Raw genomic sequence first — 22,754 nt, forward strand, 5'->3', positions numbered from 1 at the left:
AAATCTATGGTGGAAAAATCATTTTATTGGATAAATACATCACATGAATTCGATGTAACAATGAATGCATTAAGTGAATAGAAAAATATATTATTCTCATGTTCTCTTAAAAGGTATAATTCTCACGATAATTAACCTCTATATATACATATACTTGAGCAATGTACACACTTTTTTTTCCCTCCGTGATTATTTAATTATCTATATGATGCAAGTGCGCAACTACTCAAGTTTATGTCAAATTTTCATCGATTTAATATTGAATTGGATATTAATATAAGTACGCATAAGATAACCAGTGGATATGTGTGAACAGTGAAATGCCGGGTTCAAATCCCACTGTTTTCCCTCCCCAACTCCCCCAAATTCAAAAAAAAAAAAAAAAAAAAAAAAAAAAAAAAAAAAAAACATAACTTATGATATAATGTTGGGATGGAACTTCTATTTTCTTTTGAGACTACTAGACAAATGAAATAATTAGCCCAAGACGTAAAAATAATGGAATCTAACATCACCTAAGGTGTTATTTTGCTGGATTTCCACGTTAGAAAATTAATTAATGAAATTGATTTGGACCTATGCTATGCAAATATGATGAAAGAAATTAGGTATGGGAAAAGATGACCTGTCACATTTCATCCATATCCAAATCAAACCCTAAACAGGATCACATGCAAGAAATCTATTCATTCAGAATTTTATATGAAAAATCATAATACACAAATAAAATTTTGAGCTTTCATAACTCAACTACAAGAAACCCAAGAGTTGACACCTATTTATATATATATATAAAAAATGTATAAATTTGAGACCATGATGCAAAGTAATGTAGAGTACAAGATCATCCTCCAGAGTAAAAATACAACAAAGTCTAGCTAAAAAATGTAAAAAAATTGAGGGATTCTGCTACACTTTTTCTATACATAGAAACAAAAAAATCCCCTATTGAAAAAAAAAAAAATCCAATCAATATAGAGACCAAAATTCTGCAATCTGAACTTGAAGACGTTACACGGCCATTATAGCACATAACAAATCTTCATCATCCTTATACAACCACAAAATTACCAAGAAATAATACTTAATTCAAACTTATTTCTATGTACAACAACACAGTGAAACAATTCACACACAAGAGAGATGATCTGTTCAAGGTAAAAGAAAGGAGAAACTACGGCAGGGACTGACTTTTACAGTTGGTTAAAAGCAAAATCAAGAATCGAAAAACACTAGAACAAAAGCACAAACCATTACAGATTGCAGACATATATAACTTAGTAAACAAGATTTGGTGATGGAACAGACCTTACATTACAATCTCTGGCTTCAGGATGCTGGACTTTATCTCCTTGTGAGGCAAGACCACGCCGCCGTTGCTGTAGACTTCATCACCGACGTGGACATCTTCGCCTAGGATGGTCATGTTCTCCACGCGAGCCCACTGACCAACAGTGGAGTGCCAGCCAATGATGCTGCCTGAAATGCAAGCGTGTTTCTTGATCCGGACTCCTCGCATGACGGTGCAGCGAGACAGCCTCACACCCGACTCAACAACACAACCGGGACCAATTGCAACATCAGGGCCGATCAAGCATCCCTCACCAATTTTGGCAGTTTCATCCACCAAGACGTTACCGATTATATTAGTGCCAGAGGCCAACAGCGGAGATGACCGCTTCCTTAAGGAGTCTAGGTAAAGTCTCAGGCCAGTGATGTAATCCTTTGGCTGTCCGATGTCCATCCAGAACCCTGACAGCACCATTGCGTACAGCTTTCTCTCGGCTGCAATTTTTGGGAACACCTCTTTTTCAATGGAGGTGGGACGTAACTCGATACGATCAAGAACTGAGGGGTTGAGCAGATAAATGCCAGCATTGATCTTGTTACCCACAAATATCTTTGGCTTCTCAACAAACCTCTCAACCTGTCCAGTCGACTCTTCCATAATGACAACACCATATTTTGAAGGCTCATCCACCTATATTAACTATTTAAATTAATTTTTGTCACACACAGATCTGAGAAATAATGTGACTGGAGTACTGAAATGTGGCCTACCTTGGTCACCATGATAGAAGCCTCTCCTCCATGGGATTTATGGAATTCAATCATGTCTTTCAGCGGGTACTCACTGATGACGTCACTGTTAAGTACGAAAAATGGCTCGCCAGAATCATCAATAAGTTTGTCCCTAGCTAAAGCAAGGGGACCTGCAGTACCGAGAGGCTCAGTCTCTTGTGAGCACGTAATCTTTATCCCGAGCTTTGCTTCGAAATCCTTCAAGAAGTTCATCATTACCTGGAAAAGTCCATTGTTAGTAATGATAATCTGCTTAATGCTAGGTCTTCAATATGAAAATTTTACAATCGTAGAAACTGAGTCAATTGACAGTTTACCTCGGGCTGATAATTGATTGCCAAGACCACTTCAGTAACTCCAATAGCCTTGAGGGCTTCTATCTGAAATGTTAAATACTATTCTCAGAGTATGTATTGAAGAAAATACATATTTATCTAGGTCCCGCGTGGAAAGAAGCAAGAATTACATGAAAATAGATGCAGTTAAGAATTAACATACGACAAGATTGCAAGCTAACCTAATCAAGAATATAACATACCTGATGCAAAATCATGGGCTTGTTACCAAAATCAACAAGTGGCTTTGGCACACTGAGTGTCAGCGGCCTCAATCTGGTACCAAACCCTCCAACAAGAATTAATGCCTTCATCTTGGCTACCGTTCTCTTTCAAACAGCTAAAAAACCTGCAGAAGAAAAGCTATAGATGTAACTTGTAAATCCTTAACCCTATCTCTATTTATGAGTGAAAAAAGAGTACGAATCATGCAGCTCAAGCGAAACTCTAAATTGACATCTGTAATGGGATATAATGTTAAATGGTGCGCTTTCAATAAGTTTGTTGGTCCTCCATAACTAGTTTAGCGTAAAATTGACACGAAGGCAATAGGTGCAAAGAAGAAAGAAACAAATCCAAACGAGTTGGAAAGAGAAAGATCAAAAATATTTAAAGCTGTAGTTGGGAAGTCGCATATCAGCGTATGCGTCATGCAACCAATGCAAGCTAGGAACTCAAGAGAAAACATCTAAAATGTTAGCTGAAAGGAAACAAACTTTCCAGCTATACCAAAGTTGGATACTTTGATTGTGTGACAAAAACAAAGAATTTCTAGAGGATAACTAGATATAATACTCAGTCTGCAACCATGCCATAGTTTCTGGTGGGGTCCAAATGCTATGTAGTATATTTAATTTTAAAAAAGAACTCTATCAGACAAAATTCCAACAACTTAATTCTTTATCACTGTTGAATTTTAGAACAAGATTTCTAGAGGCCTCTAGAATAGTTTAATGAAAATCATTAAGATCTAACTCTGCATCCAAATGTTATATTCTGAAAAAAAATACAAAAAGAAAGAAAAAGAAAGGAACTTCAAAATGGGAAAGTAATACCAACAACCAGCTTCCGTTCTAAAGTACACAGATGAACTTTCCCTCTCAGTTTCTTATCGAATTTCGCTACACTAACTTATACATAAAGTGCAATGGAGGGAAACCATTTTAATCAATCAATGAGGAATAACATTTCATGTGTGGCATGGCCTCAACATTCACGAAACTAACGTTTGAAATCAAATCAATCAGAAATAGCGGAGAGATCAAGGTTGTAAACTCTTTTCCTATTTCCTTTTAAGATCATACTAACACCTGAAGATCTTAAACAAGATTACTCTTGTGCAACAGGATAATTAATACACAAAGCACCAACTTACCACAACCTAATCCATAAATATGATAACCACACCCAAGAAAGAAGAAACAAAATGTTCAAGCAAATGTCACACTGTCCAATTTTTTACCTAATTTACAGAAAAAACACCATTTAGCAAGAGGTACTCTACTCAATTACTAGATTGAGCTTTCCCACACAAATTTAAAACTGATTACAACAGGATCTATTTTGACGACGAATTATCTAGTCTCGAGCAAATCAGATCCAAATAAACACAGCAAAAATGGATGCATTAAACCACAACCCTTCCACAATTCAACCAGGAAGAGACATATATTGCTAAAAAACTGAAGATCACTATCAATCAGCCCCCTCAACAAAATCAACAAAACGACTCGAATCCAATAGAATACAACATTCACATTGCTAGATGTCACAAATCAATAGCACAAATCAAGCTACGAATCGCATCAAACGTAAATTCCACCAGAAACGCAAATCGCGTGGGGAAAGAATCAAACCGTGAGGTTCGCAGCGGATCGAGGCGAAATTGACTCGTCGGCTTAGCCGAAGAATCGGTCGGAAAAGTTTCCCCTGCTGTTCAACGGCACAACACAACCGCTGGTGGTGCAATTTATGCGCAGTGTGGTGTGTGTAGTGTGTGTGTCGGTGTGGCTTGATGAGATTGGAGCAGACAGCGAAGCTCTCCTACTTGGAATCTACAAATATATCCATTTTTATTGGTAGGTGCCACATAGCAATTTACTAACGCCACACCCAAGAACCTTTCCATTTTCATTGTCCTTCCCTTATTTTATGTTTCTATGTTTTATATATGTTTTCTATGTTTCTTTCATTGTCTTGTTTTATATATATATATATATATATGTACAAAAAACAGTTGAATTATTACATAAATCAGATTTATCGCTATAAAATCGTTTTAATGAAATATTATGAATTTGTTATAGAATATTACTCTATTCTTCTTATTTCATTTTTTTTACATGATTATTTAAAAAGATAAAATTGGAGTGTAAAGGTAGGTGGACTCATCTTTTATATAGTGTAAATTGATTATTTCAAAAGAAAACAATTGAATTCAAATGGGCCAACTAAAAAACGAAATGGAAGTCAATCCAAATAGAACGAATGGAGAGTGAATTTACTGTAAAAATGACGAGTTGAAAATATAAATTTTCGTCATCTATATGATTTGAAATTTGCACCACGAATTCATTATATTATGATTATGTGGCTAAAGGGTACTACTAACATGGAAATAGTGGATATATTTTTGTCATCTCTTGAATTGGGATCAAACAAAACTATAATACTATTAGATGGCCTATGATTGTTTTCAAGATTTAATAATACTTTTTCAAGAAAACGAGTTCCATACAAATTATATTAATGTCATAATATATCTATTATATTGAACCTCAAATTATCTTAAGCATAGAGAGCAAATTGGCACGATCATGAAAGTGGACATAGGGGATATGGACTCGTGTCTAGACCCATATGCAAGGGGTAAAATTTTTGAGATCACAATTTTTAATTGGACTTCGAGAACTAAATAATATTCATTCCGTCTCAATTTTTAATATTCATATTTCCATTTTTGGTTGTCCCACATTTTGTTATTCATTTCTATTTTTATAAAAGTAGGTAGGATCATTTGCTCTACTTTAATTAACATTTACATAAAAGGTGGGACCCTTATTCCACTCACAATACACCCAATCATTTTATTAAAATTCGTGTCATTCTTAAATGGATACTAAAAGTTGGGACGGGGGAGTATAATTTTTGGATACTGAGTAGAAAAGCTAGAGATGATATCCATCAAAATTAAAAAATTTAAAGAAAATTTGTTAAAAGTTTCAGCTATTGGAATTTTTGGATGAAACAAAACCAATCTCCAATAAAAGATAATGAAATGAGAAGAAAGAACTTGTGATTTATCTCTTCATCATGTTAGTGTGGCAATTGCAAAAGGGTAAATACGAGAGAATGAGTGTTTCTAGTTTGGCGTTAGAAAAATAGATCTGGCAGTATTGGAAAGCCTAAACACATTATTGCCTTATCTCAAACGTTTTCATACGTAACTACAGCTGTGGCTGTCAGATATATTATATTATATATACATCTTATTAAAAAATTAAAATAATTTTTAATTATTAGATCTTGAAGCTTTCCAATAAATTCATCATTTGTTGAAGATATTCATGTAAGTGGCGAAAAATTTCATTTTCTTTAGGGTATTTTGCCCCTAAATACACAAACTATGACCAAATTCTAGTTTATAACACCACCTTTAGATTCTGCCCCATAATACACAAACTTTCGATATTTTCTGGAATTTCCCATGCCCAAAGTATGGATATTCGAAAATTACCCCATTATAAAATTTATTGCACTTTGACCCCTAAAACTTTTGTTTTGGACAAAAAGACAATTTATCCCTAAAATATGTTTAAGACTGGGCTTGAATGGTATATCGGCTGGAAACTTTCCTCGTGCCCGATAGATTACTCTGTAATCTGGGTCTGGACTGTGAGACAACGCCACGTATCATTAAGCAAAAAAAAAAAAAAAAAAAAAAAACAGTTTAAAAGATCCTCGTTTAAAATGGAAAAGATCCTCGTTTAAAATGGTATCAGAGCGGGTTTTTATAGAGGAATTATATAATTTTTAGTTTATTTTATTTTTAACCCATGTGGGAGGAGACTCCATTAAAAGTTTATGGATCCGGACGAGTGTCCGAGATGTGTACACTACAGGAACTCTCTCCAGAATTTGGAGACAGAAACTAGTCACTTTTTAAGTGATCTCAGGTGGAACAATCGAGTCCTCGTTACCAACATACGACGAGGAGGAGACATCGAGTTTATTCGCGAGGTCATCGCGAGTATCCAATTTTATCATGAACATCTCATGATAATGGCCACGGCCAGAGCAAGGATTGAACGGACCATGGAGGAGGCCCATCAGTCACACGATTGATGGAACAAAAAGACAAGGCGGGAGTAGCTTATCCGAGCTACTATAAGATCGAGCCAGACTCTTCCGACAACGTCAACTTGCGGGAGATTCAGAAAACGGTGGAATATTACGGCAACAAGCTGTATGAACTACCGATGGAGATAAGCAGAATATCACTCAAACAAGAGGAAATCCTTACCCTCTTGCGTGATATCCAGAGAAGAATGGAGGAGATCGAAAGGCGAAAACCATGTTCCGGAAAAATTCGGAATCAATGGTCCAAAGACCCGACGTCTACATCTCTATTCGATGCAAAACCCAAGGAGTTGCAGCCGGAGGACATAATCCGAATCATGAAAGGCAAAAATCATGAATAGCCTTGACAGAATCGGATTAGAAGATCTACAAGAGTTAGCAGAATCTTTTGCTAACCTCAATATGGTTGATCTAAAGATGAACCAAGGAGATGAAGGCCCCAAACTTGAGCCTCAAGGAGAAGAATCGTCAGGAAAAGGGTCAGCCCAAGACGATGCAAGCCAGTTCCAGCGAACCCGACGACGGAGGCCTCAGATGCAAAATACTCCGGTTGGAAAGGTCACACTGGAACCAGTCCATCCATATGGATTGATCCTCAACCTTGACGAAGCCAGCTTCAAAGAATGGGAGGATCTCATCGATGAATGGGCTTCATCATTGAAAGTCGTAATCGCTACAATTGATTACGATAAGAAAGAATTTGCCAGAGTCTTCGAAGCCAGTTTGGCAGGAATGGCAAAACAATACTGGGACAAACTTGAGATTCCAGTAAGAGAAGAAATGTTTAGTAGTCCATCCATGTATGACATCATCAAGGAGATTACTAAGCAGATTAAAATCCATTTCTTGGGAATGGGTTTTTTCGAAGGATCCGCGGAGGAAAAGCGCAAGAAATATCAACAGGCACTTCACAATCTGAGATTGATGGTGCTGGAGCCAAAAGCTCTCGATGAATTTCTGCGCCTTTATACCCTATATGTTCATATGGGGGAAGTGGAAGATCAGACGGCCATGGACCTCTTTTTCCCAAAGTTTCCACGTCCATGGAGAGAAATGCTCATCAAGGAGTATGTCTCACCCGGAGGATATCCCCTCGACAGCGCTTCAAGGAGGATGTCTTATGTTCACAAAAAGCTGTTCGAATGGTGCCAGAAGGCAGCGGACCAGAGGAATCTCAAGAGATTGAGGAGACTCAACAAGAAATCCCCATTGATGTGCGACAACATTGATCTTCCAACAGAGATTGGTGCTGAGTTGCTGTATCAAAAGAGGAGACGAAAGAGACATAGGTACCAACCCTATGAAAGAAAGACCAGAAGGAGTTCTTGGAAACCAAGAACTATGTGGACCAGACAGAAGGCACGCTCCTACAAATCAGGCCAACGGAGCGGACCATCCAGAAACCGATTCTCAAATCAAAAGAGAATCCCGGTGAGAAAAACTTTCAGGCGCACTCAAACCAAAGCAAATGAAAGTTTCAAGGATTGCAACTGCTGGACGTGCGGTGCAAAAGGGCATATCTCTACAAATTGCCCAGACAACAAGATAAGGAAATTCGAATCCACACCGGATATCGAAGACGCCATCTACCACCAGGATTTGATACCCGTGTATCAATTCGAAAATATATCCTCTGATGAGAGTATATATGAGCAAGAGGAAATCTTTAGTTCTGAAGATTCGGAGACGTCCGATGGATCAACCGGAGCCGAGTCAGACTAAAGAAGAGCACGAGGTTCACCACTCCCAGCAGGAGGATCAGAATGGATTTACTAGCCATTTCCTGATTCCACAAAAGGAAGTGGTAAAGCAGCTCGTGAAAAAACTCAAGAAGGAAACCGAAGAGGTTCAAACCTACCAAGGGTTTTCCAATGGAAGATTGAATCGAGTTTTAAATAGCTTGATTCCAACCAAGAGGAAGCATCATGTCTTTTTTGGTGTCACAAGCCAAGAAACGGCGCTTCCAATTGAAATTACAAGCAACCAGGTGGAAATCCAGCTGGTTCCGGCCGAAGATATTAGGAAGGATCTCAGGAAAATGAAGCCAGAAGTCGCAAGTACGATGAAATGGATTCATATTGGAGCAATTCAATTGGTGCTCAAATCTTCCCTTCTCCCAGGGACAGACCAGCCAATTGACGTCGCACTTTGCGATAAAAGGGTCAGAGATGCCAGAGAATCAGTTATTGGAGCTTTTTCGGGCAATCTCTATGCCAAGAAGATTATAACCGAGTTTTATCCACAGACCGCTTATAATCTACAGGATTCATCCTTCAGCCGAGCCCTGACTCTCTATCAGGACTACAAAAAGAAGGAGTATATGATAGATGGAAACAGGCCATACTCATTGACTTATCAAGTCTCGTATGCCCTATCAAATTCCCATCATACGGAGTTATTTCTGGGAAAAGAATTTATTGAAATTCCAGAAATATTCAAAGAAGTTGCTAAGGCAGCCCCTCCAAACCGAGTGGAAATTCCCCAAGCCAGGGAAATTGATATCGATGTTGGAGACAAACCGGTGCTTAGCCATACCCAGAGTCTCAGACTGGGAACACCCAGGCTATCATTTCAAGGAAATAGGCTAACTTCAGGGCCTATAACAAGAAGTTTCTCTCACTCCTATGAGAGAAAGGCGATCCAGGAAACACCAGTCCCAGACATGAGGGTCAAATTCAAATGTCCCGAAGGATGGAGACAGGTTTCCACAAGAATTGATACAACAAGTATGGAAAATAAGTTTCCCTGCAGTATGTTGTATTATCTGGCGAATCCAGGCGACAACCGATATATCGAAATTCTGGAGGTTGGAGGTTTTGAAATTCAGACCGAAGGCCAAGCCGGACAAGAAGCAGACGTCCTGATCTTAGGACGCAATTTCCTTGACAAATATAAACCATGGTCATGGAAATCAGGAGGAATGGAGATCACCATTGGACGCCAAAGAGTGACGATCCAATGACCAGCCCATTCTCGATATACATCTCTGTAGGGATGTTATACGAAAAATACAAAGCAGAATATTTTGCTGCTTATGTGGATTCAGGAGCAGGAATCTGTACAGCAAAGCGAGGAGTCTTTCCAACAGAAGTGGAAGAAGATCTACCTCGAATTGTAGGAAGGGATTTCTCCAAGAAGATTTTACTCTTATCAAAGGGAGTAAAACAGACGGAAATATTGATCGGCGGAGCAGGTCAGACACCTTGGTACAAGGTCAAGACTCCACCAATTTATTTCCATGATACCGGAGCAGATATATTATTCGGGAATAATTTCCTGCAAAGCTTCAAGAGGTATATTCAAGACAATGAAGCCAGGAGGCTAGTGTTCACAACCAATTGTGACCACAAAATCATTGTGCAAAGGCTCAAAGGAGCTTTTCATCGCTCGATGCCAATCAACTTTCGCAGCAAGCGTGGTGATGATGGCAGACCCCGGAGACCCCAAATGAAGGATCAAAGGAGATTCGGAGAAGTTTTGCTCAAATGCAGAACTGAGGGATTCCCAAATCTCTCTGAGGAAGAAACTCAAATCCTCAAAGTATCCCTGATATCACACAAAGATATCAAGGAAGAAGAACAGGTGTCCATAGCCGACGTCAAAAGGAGAATCCAGAAGTGTTACCACGAGGATCCTTTGGCATGGTGGGACAAGAACCAACTCAGAGCAACCTTGAAAGTTAAAACTGGAAAGGAGTATGAGTTCGTAAGGTTCAAACCTATCCTGATGAATCCTCAAGATCAACAGGATATGATGAGTATAATCAAGGAACACCTTGATTTAAAGCTAATCGAAGGAGGAAGATCACCCTACAGCAGTCCGGGATTTCTGGTGAGAAATCATGGGGAGATCAAGCGAGGAAAACCAAGATTGGTCATTAATTATAAAGGGATTAATGACATTCTTGAGTTTGACGGATATTTCATCCCAAGCAGAGAACACCTCATCAACTGCATCAGAAGTGCGAGGGTATTCTCAAAGTTCGATTGCAAATCAGGCTTCTACCAGATTCGCATGGAGGAAGGGAGTAAGAAGTTCACAGCCTTCTCAACTCCACAAGGACATTATGTCTGGAATGTCATGCCAATGGGGCTAGCCAACGCGCCTCAGATATTCCAAAGAAAGATGGACAATCTCTTCAAAGATTATTCTTCGTTTATGTTTGTTTATATTGATGATATCCTTATTGCATCAAAAAACATTCATGAACATGTCAGGCATCTGGAGATCTTTGCGGATGTTTGTCAACAAGAAGGACTGGTACTGTCTGAGAAGAAGGCAGTCATTGCTACCCAGAAGATGGAGTTTCTGGGAATCGAGATCGATGAAACTGGGATAATTCTACAAGATCATATTGTGGAAAAAGTCCAGGGATTTCCGGAAGATCTCAAAGAAAAGAAGCAACTCCAAAGCTTTCTCGGAGTTGTTAACTTTGCAGGAATGTTTATCAAAAATCTTGCAGAGCACCGGAAAGTCTTCAGTCCACTACTGAAGAAAGATGTTCCGTTCATTTGGAAGGAGGAACATCGGGAGGGTATGAAGAAGTTGAAAGAGATTTGTAAAAATCTCCCGAAACTTTCAATACCACAAGACGAGGATGACTTGGTCCTCTACACCGACGCGAGTGATTTCTGGTGGGCAGCAGTGCTTACAAAGATCACCCCTTTTGGAGAAGAACCTTGCAGATACTGTAGCGGTCTTTTCTCCGACGACGAAGCTGTGCGATGGCACATCAATGAGAAGGAATTCTTTGCAGTGCGAAAGGCGTTTAAAAAATGGCCGCTTTTCTTACTTGCCAAGAAATTTGTTTTGAAAGTAGATAACACTAACGTTAAAGCTTTCTTAACAAAAAAGATTGAATCTAAGCCTGAAAAATCTAGATTGCTTAGATGGCAAGCCGAATGTCAATATTATGATTATGATATTGTCGTTTTGAAATCTGATCAGAATGTTCTTGCAGATTTCCTTACAAGGGATGGAGCTCCCTGAAGTGGAGGCCATCGAAACAATACAGGGGCAGCTCTTCGCAAGCCTAGAGCTGCTACAACAAGAATGGCAGAAGTGTGTACTACACACTAAACAAGCGGGAAAGATACAAGCGGCTGACGAAGCCCAAGTATCCAACCAAATCGATGATTGCTTCATGAAGATGTTCAATCTTCAGGAAGTACTCAGCAAGCCGCTCTTGCGCGTTGTCCGTGAAAACCGGGCTAAAGCAATGCTTTCCGTACAGGGCGGATTACCTGTAGCAGGGGATTCAAGTACCCCTAGCACAAGTCCTGAGAGAATGGCTTCACAGCCGGACGCTCGAGGAAAAGATGTTGTTAAGGGGTCACACCCTGAATCAACATGTCAACCCTCCACCTCTGGGGTAAAAGAGGAAGAGATCAATCTTAGGCCCATGACAGGCCAAGTTAAGGTTGATACTAATTTTATTGATATTTCTCCTTCCTGGCAGATGTATCAAGACCGGTGGGAGAAACTCATCACAAGAAAGGGCATTAATCCGGGAAATTGCCGGGTTGATGTTGCAGGAAGATACCCTAGGATTTGGACGACTCCAGGAGCCAATCCAAATCACATCAAGGAATGGTATGAGTTTGGGGCTTTGGCCTCAGTTTATACCACTGCTCCAGCCTTCAACGAAATCAAGGGTCTACCGAAGTGGATCCAGAGAACGGTGTTTGAAGCCTGGGAGAATAACGAGTCCCTTAAACGAGGAGATGTTCTGGAACTATACTTCTTCAGTGCAGCACCAGAACCCGTCGGAAAAGGAGTCTATGAAGCTTTTCATTTCATCAAGCTTCGGAGACCAGATACAGGAGCCTTGAACCGGATCAAAGTTCCTGATTTTCAAGTCCCAATCGCCTCAACATTTACGGAGGATCAAATCTCCACGAGACGAGCATGGGGACTTTGGGTCTGTCTCACAGAGATGGACAAAATGAAGTCCAGGTTCAAATTCTTTCAGAATTCAGATCTGGGAACGTTCCTGGTCAACACAATGACGGGAACAACAACTGAGTTTGCCGAAAAATCTTTCGAGAAAAAGAGGCAAACAATATGGGACAACAAGATTGCGGGGAGCAAAGAGACTCGTCGCAAATTCTGCAACATGGCTCATTCGGGCCAGTGGATCGAGAAAATCTGCGACCAATGTTCGTCGCAGAAGGAACCAGAATTCGGCAAAGGTTTCTTCCCGAAACCAGACAGAAGGAGGTTCCGGTCTGATGAACACGACAAACATCAGACTCCAAAGGGGAGGACCCCGCGGGCACCAAAAAAGTAAGGTGGCCAACAGAATTGAGTGAATCATGTGATTCACAGCAAGGAACGCACCCACAAAAACGACAAAAGTGGGTGGAATGACAGGAGGACCACTCAGCACTCCAGGACAAATCTGAGTGGAAAGAAAGCAGCCGGCCCCTACCAGCATTATCACAAAGCGATAAAGCAAGGGCCCAGCACATGTGACAACACCAACAAGTGTCGGCAATAATGGCCAACAAAAGAAGGTGGATGTCATATTCAAGCAAGCTGGTCACAAGGATGGAATCCGAGGCCAATCAACAAGCAATAATAGAGGGTATCAGACCTCTATAAAACCACAAGTGCTGGAGAGAAGAAGATCATCGGGAAAATTCACAACATTTTCACACACCACTTCCTCTCTCTAGAAAATTATCTTTGTAATTTTAAATTTCTGTTTTTAAAATTTTTTAGTTTTAGTTCCTTTTTAATTTATGTACACAAGTATTAGCTACCATGTGTAGCTAAACAAGTTAGTCTCCTCCCTTGGGGAGTATTTTATGAAATAAATTAATTATTATATAAATCCTCTATAAACGCTTTGTTTTTGTCCAACTATTCCGGGTTGAGTAAAAATATTTTCTTTATTTTTCCAACAAAATATTTAGTCGACACTTAGTGAAGGAGGAGGGTTGCAACCATCTCTTGCGAGTGTGTGGTTGGTGCGTGCCGGGGAGGCAGACGAGCCGTAAAACGCAACGAGACTGACTCCTGAAGAAGACCAGTCGACAAAGGTATAATGTTGGTTTAATTTAAGATTTATTTTGAAGTGTTACGGAAGCATGTTGGGCCTGATTAATAGTTAAACTGTTTTAAAAATCATAATGAGGGTTTTTTGTCTTGATTTTTTAATGGTTGGGGTTATTCTGCAATTTTTATTATGTTGGGGATAGTTTAGAATTTTCAGAAATCTGCATGAGAAAAATCAGAAGAATAGTAAAGTTGGTGTATTATGGAGAAAAAACTAAAGATGGTGTTACATTCTAAAAAAGTGGGAAAGTTTTTGTATTTATAGGCAAATAATCCTTTTCTTTAATCATTCTCTTTTGACAACAAATTCATATATTACATAAAGAATTTATAATATTACATCCAAACATATTTGATTTGTATAAAAATTTCGACCCTATATATTTTCAGATCCCTTTTTATGTAAAAAAAAAAAAATCTACAAAAGTCCGAGTATGTTGATGTTGTGTAACATGCACACTGTCTTACATTTCTTAATGATTCTATTTGTAGTTTATTCATAAATATTGTACAATTAATATATCATATTTTTTTTTCGTTTATAACATGCACTATTTCTTACATTTCTTAATGATTCTATTTGTAGTTTATTCATAAATCTTGTACAATTAATATATCATATCTTGTTTAGTTTATAACATGTCTTACATTTCTAAACGATTCTATATTTTTATTTGTAGTTTATTATAATTAAATCTTGTGCAATTGATATATCATATTTTGTTTAATTCATTTATTGATATAATGAGTGAGGAAATATTTATTTCATAATAAGTTAATTAATGTATTTTTTCTCCATCCAGTGATGGGTTGATGCGGGGCATCTTTTTAGCATTTTGCATGATAGAATCTATAAACATATTTATTATTGTTTCTCTATAATTTAATTGATATTGATTTATGAATTTAGAGATGACTCTAGTTGAAAATTGCATCTTAAATTGGAAACATGGAAATTGTTCACTAGCCACAAACTATGTACAATGAGTGAGATCAACTGCAAGTGTAGGATGAAACCAAAATAAACCCAAGGAAAAACATAATTTAAAAGAGCTCAAAAAAAAAAAAAAACCTACCATAACTTCTAGTATGTCGTATGCGTTTATATATATAGAAAGAGGTTCAAATGATAAGTGCTACTCTCCGGTAGGCTTTGCCGTTGCGATACTAATAATATACGCAATCTCCTCCGCAACCTCCTTCATTGACGGCCTATTCTGACGCCGCTCCTCCAAGCACCCCACCGCCAGGAACCCCAACGCCTTCATCGTCTCGAGCTCCAAGCTGCTTGCCCCCTCCTTCAACAACGGGTCCACCGCCTCCATCACCCTCTCCTCCTCCACAAGTCGTTGCACGTATACCGCCAAGTTCACGTCGTCCGCCGCCCTATTGAAGTCGATTGCCTTTTGCGAAGTCAGTAGTTCCAACAACACCACCCCAAAACTGTACACATCGCTCTTATCCGTAAGTTGGTAGTTCCTGTAATACTCTGGATCTAGATATCCGAGTGTGCCCTGAGCACACGTGGATATGTGGCTCAGGTCCGTGTGGGCTAAACGAGATAGCCCGAAATCCGAGACCTTCCCGTTCAACTTCTCATCGAGTAAAATGTTGCTCGATTTGACATCACGATGGTAGATAGGTGGCACTGCTGAGAAGTGGAGGTAGGCCAGCCCCTCAGCAGTCGCTTGCGCAATGCTGAGGCGACGTTGCCAAGAGAGAAGACCTCTCTTGGCCCCTCCTAGGTAGTCTAGGAGGGTTCCGTTAGGGATGTACTCGTAGACCAACAATGGCTGTTGCAGCTCCACACAACAGCCAAGCAGGCCTACGAGACTCCGGTGGTTAACCTGGCATAGGATCCGAACCTCGTTGAGGACCTGATCCGTGCTCTTGGAGTTGCCAACCTTGGCACATTTGACGGCGACTATGGTGCCATCATCGAGAATGCCTTTGTAGACTTCGCCATAGCCTCCTGAGCCGAGGAGGCGGTCCTTAGCGAAGTTGTTCGTCGCCTTCTTTAACTCTTTGCCGGTGAAGACCTTCGCGGACTTCCCGCCACCGGAGTTGAGAATCTTCTCACGCTCCCGCGTGAGGCGATCTTGCTCGCGCTTGATGAGCTGGCGGCGCCGGTGCACGAAGAAGCCGACCAGAGATGCTAGCAGCGCCACGCCGAGGCCAACTGTCAGACCTGCATGAGTTATGTATGTATGGCATCATTGACTATAAAATGAAAACCAAGATTGAAGTAAAGGAAAGCATAAAGATGGATTAAAATTCAATCCATCACAACAAAAAACTGATGAAAAACATAAAATTCAACTGTCGTAATGTATGGCGTCCAGATAAGTGATAGATATCAGTACCTTTGAAGTCAAAATTAGGGGCTAATAATAATACAAAATACATTTTGCAAGTGACATCTTATTAGCCTACATTTCTTTTTATAGAAAATTTCTTGTTTATATACAGTGTCACCAGTCCACAAATGAAATAAAAAAAAAAATTTGTGGGGTTAAAATTCAATTCTAGTTATTGCATTGAAGATAACATACAGATTTTTCCCCAAAATAGAGACAATAACATATCAACTTTATAAAAAAAAAAAACTAAGAAGATAACATATGAATTTAGACATATTTTCTTATTCTTTTAGCTGATAAGTTTAGACAATTTTTTTCTTTAGAGTTAATAAATTTAGACATATTTACTTTTGATAAGTCCTGACGCCAGAGGTGAGAGAGCAAGAAGAGTCAAAATAAGATTTAAAAAAAAAAATTATTCAAATAGAAAGTTCATCCAAGTTTTAAATTAACAAGGTCTGAATGAAAATGATAAATCCAACAACTTTAACAATACCATGTGTCGCCTAGAATCATTTCAACATCTACACATCAATAAATAGTGAAATCCATTAGTAGCACTATTTTTTTTCCTCTTTCAATGTGAAAATTAGTAAGAAAGTTCCATTCTTTCTCCCAAAGTCACCCACTAAACAATAGTTAAAGTCACCCACTAAACAATATAAAATAAAAATAATAAATAATAAATAGTACTCCCTCCGTCCATGAAAGAACTTCCTAGGAGGGAGTGGCACGGGTTTTAATAAAATGTTATATAGTGTATTGAGAGTGAAGAAAAAATTGTAAAGTGTATTGGGAATTGTGAAAAAGTATTAATAATTTATTGTGTTGTTTTAATTAATGTTATTTGAGTGGTGGGAATTATCTTCAAAGGGGAGTATTTTTTAAGTGGTGGGGTATTGTCCCAAAATAGAAAAAAGTAGAAAGTTCTTTCGTGGACGTCCCGAAATAGAAAAATAGGAAGTTCTTTCGTGGACGGGGGGAGTATGTTAGTTTTGGTCGTGTAAAAGTCAAAGGGCCCATATATTATAACTAGGTGATCAAATATTATCGAATTAGTGTAAAGTTTGATATATTTATACTATCATTATTTAGCAAAAAAATACCTGTTATAAGCGCAGTTCGATCTTTGCCACAACCATCTGGATCTTTGCACTCTGCATATCAACATCAAGCTACTATAATTAATTCAAAAATGGACATTAAAATAATAAAATTAGAGGCATATATATAAGTAAAAGCACTATTTGCATATACTGTATAGTGAATTAATGAGATATCTATTTTTCTATAAATTGAGTAGCTATTAAGATAAAAATGATAAATGAAACATAGTCACTTGATAATATTCACAACCAAAAAACTCATTAATCGTGAATTGGTTGTATTTTACCTACAATTTATAATTAAAGAAACTTCTTAATTGTAAATTAAGTGCATAACAGACTTTAAATTTTAAATTTTCATCTTTACAATAGTGAAATAAATATTTGTCCACTATTCACACCTACGAAGATTCTTAACAGTAAATTGATCATATTTTGTCAACAACTGACCATCACAAAATTATTTAATCGTGAATTGATCATATCTTGCCTATAATTCACACTCACCTAAACTTCTTGATTGTAAAATAAGAACATAACATTATTTTAAATTTTACGATTAAGGTTTATCTTTATAATAGAAGTAAAATAAATAGGAGTATTTGAAAGTTCCAAATTTCAAGAAAAGCAGAGTTCTTCTCAAAAAAAAAAAAAAAAAAGGAAAAGCAGAGTTGAGAGTGGAGAAGAAACAAACCTAGAGCACAAAGTCCAGCAACCGGGTCCCACTCGAGACCCGAATGGCAGAAGCACCTGCTCACCCCATTCGAGTTCCGGTCCGGCCCGCACGTGGAGCCCGACCCGCAATCGGCCTGCGCGGCGCACGTGGGCTCCGGCGGCAGCAGCCACAGCAGCTCCACCGCGGGCTGCGGCCACCTGTCGACGGGCAGCGCGGGATCGAGGTTCACGAAGCTCCGGTAGGCCCGGCAGCCCTCCTCCCTGACCCGGATCCGGTACGCGGTGGTCGACCCGCCGGCCCGGAAGGCGCAGCACTGGGTGCCGCGGCAGGGGCTGGCCGTGGCGTTGCTGTAGACGTGGCAGAGGCTGGTGGAGGTGCAGTTGAGGGGCGAATTGAGGATAGAATTGGAGCAATTGAGGTAGAAGATGGTGTTGCTGCTCGTGATGTTGAAGGGGGCGGAGGGGCTGAGCTGGAGCCCGTTGGAGGGGAGATCCGCGGCCAGGCAGGTCCCCGGGCGGAACGACGGCGGGGCGATGGTGAGGCGCTGCGTGGAGGGGGAGATCGAGGTGATGGGGTAGGTGTTGTTGGAGGAGTCGAAGAGGAGGGCGCCGGCGCCGGAGCACCGGATTTTGTAGGCGGAGTCGCCGCAGGTGGGGGCGGTGCTGAGGGGGTAGGGGACGGGGTTGGAGCCGCAGGGCGGGCAGGGGGGGAGGGAGACGACGGCGCAGGATAGCAGCGCCGCCGCGACGAGGAGGAGGTGGAGGTGGTGGTGATGAGCGGCGGCCATGGCGGTGGTTATTGAGTTTAGAATTTGTTGGGAAATTTGATGTGTTTTTATATAATAACGGAGAGTTTTGAAATGTTTGGTGGGAAAAATGTGATTATAATTATACAATTCCTATTTAATTTTAAATTGGTTTTTTCAAGTCAAACGTTTGGAAATTTATGGGTGCGGAGTTGCATAAATTCGTTTCTCTTTTTCTAGAAGGGGTGTTTTGGACATTTTAACTGAACTAGTGTTTGGTACTCCCTCCGTCCCAATAAAAGTGGCCACTTTTTTTTGGGTACGGAGATTAAGAAATGGATTGTTATGTTTTAATTGAGTGTGACCCACCAAAATTAGTGAGTAATTTTTAGAAAGTGGCCTACAATTGTTGACCAAATTAGTGAGTAATTTTGACATTTTTAAAAAGTGGTCTACAATTGTTGACCAAATTAGTGAGTAATTGTTGACTTAATTAAAGTAAACTTTTGTCATTTTTAGAAAGTAGCCACTTTTAATGGGACACCAAAAAATGAAATGTGGCCACTTTTATTGGGACGGAGGGAGTATTTGTTAATTTTTTTAAAATTTAATGAATGAACTCGAGTTTGAATATTCATTATTTCAAAAAAATAGAAAAACATAAATATATAAAGTTAATGTGAACGTGTGATACTGCTTTGTTACCCTCGAACGACAAAGAAAAACATGAATTCTTCGGATGAAATTTTAACTTCATATTTCATTATTCATGTTTCACTATTTTAAAAATATTTATTATAAAATAAAACAAAGAAAAAAAAACGGTCTAATATATATACTAGGATTTTTGGCAAATAAAATCACAAATTATTTTAAATTTGTAATTTTAACTTGACTTTTGAAGTGTGGTGAATTAAATCACCATTTTTTCAAGTTTTGCAATTTCATCCCCTCAATTTTTTTTTCGATCACCAGAGTGTTGAATTGAAACTTATGTGGATTAGTAAAGACAACATCATTTTTATGAGGCCTAAATGACGTCGTTTCATGTAATTTCAATTAAAATTTTCTTAAAATTATAAAGGGACTGTATCCTATATTTGCACCATAATTTTCAATATTTAATAATTTTAATGCAAACAACGTTATAACATGAATATTACGTGTAGAACTAATTCATGTGAATTTCATCCCAACAATTCGACGACCAAAAAAAATTAATGAAACTAAATTACAAAAATTAAAAAGATGATAATTAATTCACCATACTTCAAAAATCATGTTTAAATTACGAATTATTATTTTTAAGTAATTCATGATTTTATTTACCAAAACCCAAAACCCTTACATTGCATGTGCATATATCTGTTGGGTGGAAGAATATATTGTTAGTAAACAACTAGTTGGTAACCCGTCGAAAATCGACGGGGATCTATTAAAATACAAATATTTGTAATTATTCAATATATTTTTTATTTGATGATTTTTTTTCAATAAGATATAGTATTTAATAAATTTGTTCTAAAGTAAAAGATGTAATATTTATTTGAAATCAATACCAAGATATCAAATGTTAAATTCCAACAAAAGACTGAGAGACAAAAAAAAATATACCCACTGTTTTCAACTCGTCTGTATAAGAAACTCTCTCATTTCCAGTACTCTAGAGGTATACCCACTGTCTTCAACTCGTCTGTATAAGAAACTCTCTCATTTCCAGTACTCTAGAGGTCTCATCCTAATTCTTTTGCTTACTTTCACTCCAGTTTCAAATGTTGTACCAACCTCTGCAGTATCAATAAGCACATATCAAATCAGCCAAATAAAAAATAAGAAAAAAATTATTTTAAATAATATCGTTAATGACTTAACTTTTAAAGATTGAATAAAATATTAAATTTGCAATTACCTCATAATCTATCGAAAATTTTATCATACACCACGTTAGTTGTTTTGTCTTGCATATGACCACTCTCACCACATACTAAAATCTTTAGACCTGTTTTTCTAGTGACTCTTGAAATCGCCACGTAGAGTTGCCCATGACTAAAAATTTTTTTTGGTAGGTATAATCCTACATTTGACAGAAATTGTCCCTGACTTTTATTTATTGTCATAGCAAAACAAATACTCACAGGGAATTGCCTTCTTTGAAAATGAATTGAAAATCTAGTGAAATCTGATGGACTCATAATCATTCTAGCTATGGGAAACTTATTGCCCGCATTTTTTCCTGAAATGAGTTTGCCTTCAATTGCGCGTTCCCCAAGCTGAGTTACTATCAGCGTAGTGCCATTGCAAAGCTCATTAGATGGATCAATATTTATGAGAAGCGTGATTATGCATCAATCTTTCAATTTAATTTCATGACTCGACAATCCTGAACACTTGATTGTGTTGAGATATTCAACCGATAATACTTGTTCATCGAGGTCCATGTCCATCTTCTTTGCAAATACTGTCTGAACTTAGGTAAACTCTTTCCTTGGTAGATGTAGAGACATGACGTAATCATTGATCGTATCAGCCATCTCATTGGCGGGGGCCAAGATAGCTCTATTCTTAAACATTTCTAGATCAAATGCATTATTCCACTATAGCTGCAATAGGATTTGTTGCATCATGTATAAGGATATCTTTTGATAATACCACAACAGATTCTCCATCAGCAAGACTTTGTCCGGCTGTACCGTCATCTTTTTTAGTATCAATTCTACAAATTCTTTGGTTTCTTCTGCATTCGAACCAGAAGCATTTGCCTGAAACAAAAATATACTTTTATCAATTGTTTACTCATTTGTTGTTAACACTATACTTTTATCAATTGTTTACTCATTTGTTGTTAACACTACTCCTATTATAAACCCTTTTTATCCAATCACGATATATTAAATTACAATTATAAAAATTTATACCAATCTCTCTTACAATTATATTTGTAGAATGAGGAGAATATTAAATAAAAATCTTTCGAATATTAAATATCAAAATTACGCATTTGAATTTTGAATATGACATTTTCATAAAATTATCTCATATTATATTTTAGGGTTAATGGCCGTAAAATACACGAAGTTTGTCCAAATTTGTATTTCGTACATGACCTTAAAAAATAGCCCCACAATACATTAACTTTTGATTTTATCGTAATTTGCACATGGCAATAATTCCAGTTATGATTAAAGTTGACCAGCAACAACCTCTGTTTTTCTTTAGGGTGAAAATCAATTATTGTGCCTTTGCAGATATAGTTCCACTCTATAAATTGAAAGATAATTATTTTCTAATTATGAAAATATTTTAAAATATGTATAGCAAATTAAAAATTACCTCAGAGTTTTTAATCTCTTTAATTGTTTTCACTAAAGCAGGTTTCAACCATTCTTCACTTTTTACTTCTCGGCTAACGTTGGAAATATCAGCTGTGGTGTTATTGTTGGAATCTTCAGTAAGACCGCACCTGAAATTATTTTAAACTTGAATATGTGAGAAACATGTGATTAACACTTGTATGATGCATGAATAAATCTTATATCAAAATGTATTTTTAAATATATATTTATACAAACCTTAATATAAAATCTTTAACTTCTTGAATATCAGAGCTGATAAAAAATCTGGTTGCATGCTTCATTGTGGAAACTTTGGTTACACCTAAAATAATATTTAAATTATTAGTCACCATTATATCTTTCAAATTATGGAGCAAGAATTAAATAGATTTTTTTTAATAATACGAAGAATACGTATGTATAGAGACCACATATTGTTTGACATTGACGAATCTATTTTAGATATAAAAATTGATTAAAACCTATAAGCTACTTACTAATTATAAGCCTACACATACTTTCTGTTTTTCGTATATGTTATCGCAAGAATTGGCTCATTCTAGATTTGAAAAAATAATTTGAAAATTGGCTCAATCTAGATTTGAGTATTTATTAGATATTTAGTCTATCTATATAAATTTGTTGATTAAAATTCGAAGATATCGAGTTTATCTAATACTCTCCATTTTACAATCAAGAG

General features: G+C 37.8%; 3 protein-coding genes across 4 annotated transcripts; all 3 read right to left on the reverse strand.

The window, feature by feature from the left end:
* Positions 1-1,067: 1,067 nt before the first annotated feature.
* On the reverse strand, positions 1,068-4,552 carry LOC131005939 (mannose-1-phosphate guanylyltransferase 1-like). Of its 2 annotated transcripts, none has more exons than XM_057933062.1 (5): positions 4,274-4,552; positions 2,621-2,766; positions 2,400-2,462; positions 2,062-2,301; positions 1,068-1,981 (listed from the first exon to the last, which is right to left on the reverse strand). In XM_057933062.1, exons 2-5 carry the CDS (start codon positions 2,729-2,731, stop codon positions 1,310-1,312), a joined length of 1,086 nt encoding a protein of 361 aa, XP_057789045.1. In that variant the 5' UTR covers positions 2,732-2,766; positions 4,274-4,552; the 3' UTR covers positions 1,068-1,309. The 2 variants fall into 2 exon arrangements, with proteins under 2 accessions (XP_057789045.1, XP_057789044.1); XM_057933061.1 differs by lacking the exon at positions 4,274-4,552 and adding an exon at positions 2,875-3,174.
* Positions 4,553-14,754: 10,202 nt separating this feature from the next.
* Positions 14,755-18,851, reverse strand: LOC131005884 (wall-associated receptor kinase-like 20). Its single transcript, XM_057932995.1, has 3 exons — positions 17,996-18,851; positions 17,302-17,352; positions 14,755-16,023 (listed from the first exon to the last, which is right to left on the reverse strand). Exons 1-3 carry the CDS (start codon positions 18,762-18,764, stop codon positions 14,972-14,974), a joined length of 1,872 nt encoding a protein of 623 aa, XP_057788978.1. The 5' UTR covers positions 18,765-18,851; the 3' UTR covers positions 14,755-14,971.
* A 2,465-nt stretch (positions 18,852-21,316) lies between these two features.
* Positions 21,317-22,371, reverse strand: LOC131006026 (uncharacterized). The gene is made up of 3 exons (XM_057933181.1): positions 22,292-22,371; positions 22,053-22,182; positions 21,317-21,481 (listed from the first exon to the last, which is right to left on the reverse strand). The coding sequence occupies exons 1-3, from the start codon at positions 22,354-22,356 to the stop codon at positions 21,317-21,319; spliced, it is 360 nt and encodes a 119-aa protein (XP_057789164.1). The 5' UTR covers positions 22,357-22,371.
* Between the last annotated feature and the right edge of the window lie 383 nt (positions 22,372-22,754).

Source organism: Salvia miltiorrhiza, chromosome 1, assembly GCF_028751815.1.
Source record: "Salvia miltiorrhiza cultivar Shanhuang (shh) chromosome 1, IMPLAD_Smil_shh, whole genome shotgun sequence".
NCBI classification, from domain to species: Eukaryota; Viridiplantae; Streptophyta; class Magnoliopsida; order Lamiales; family Lamiaceae; genus Salvia; species Salvia miltiorrhiza.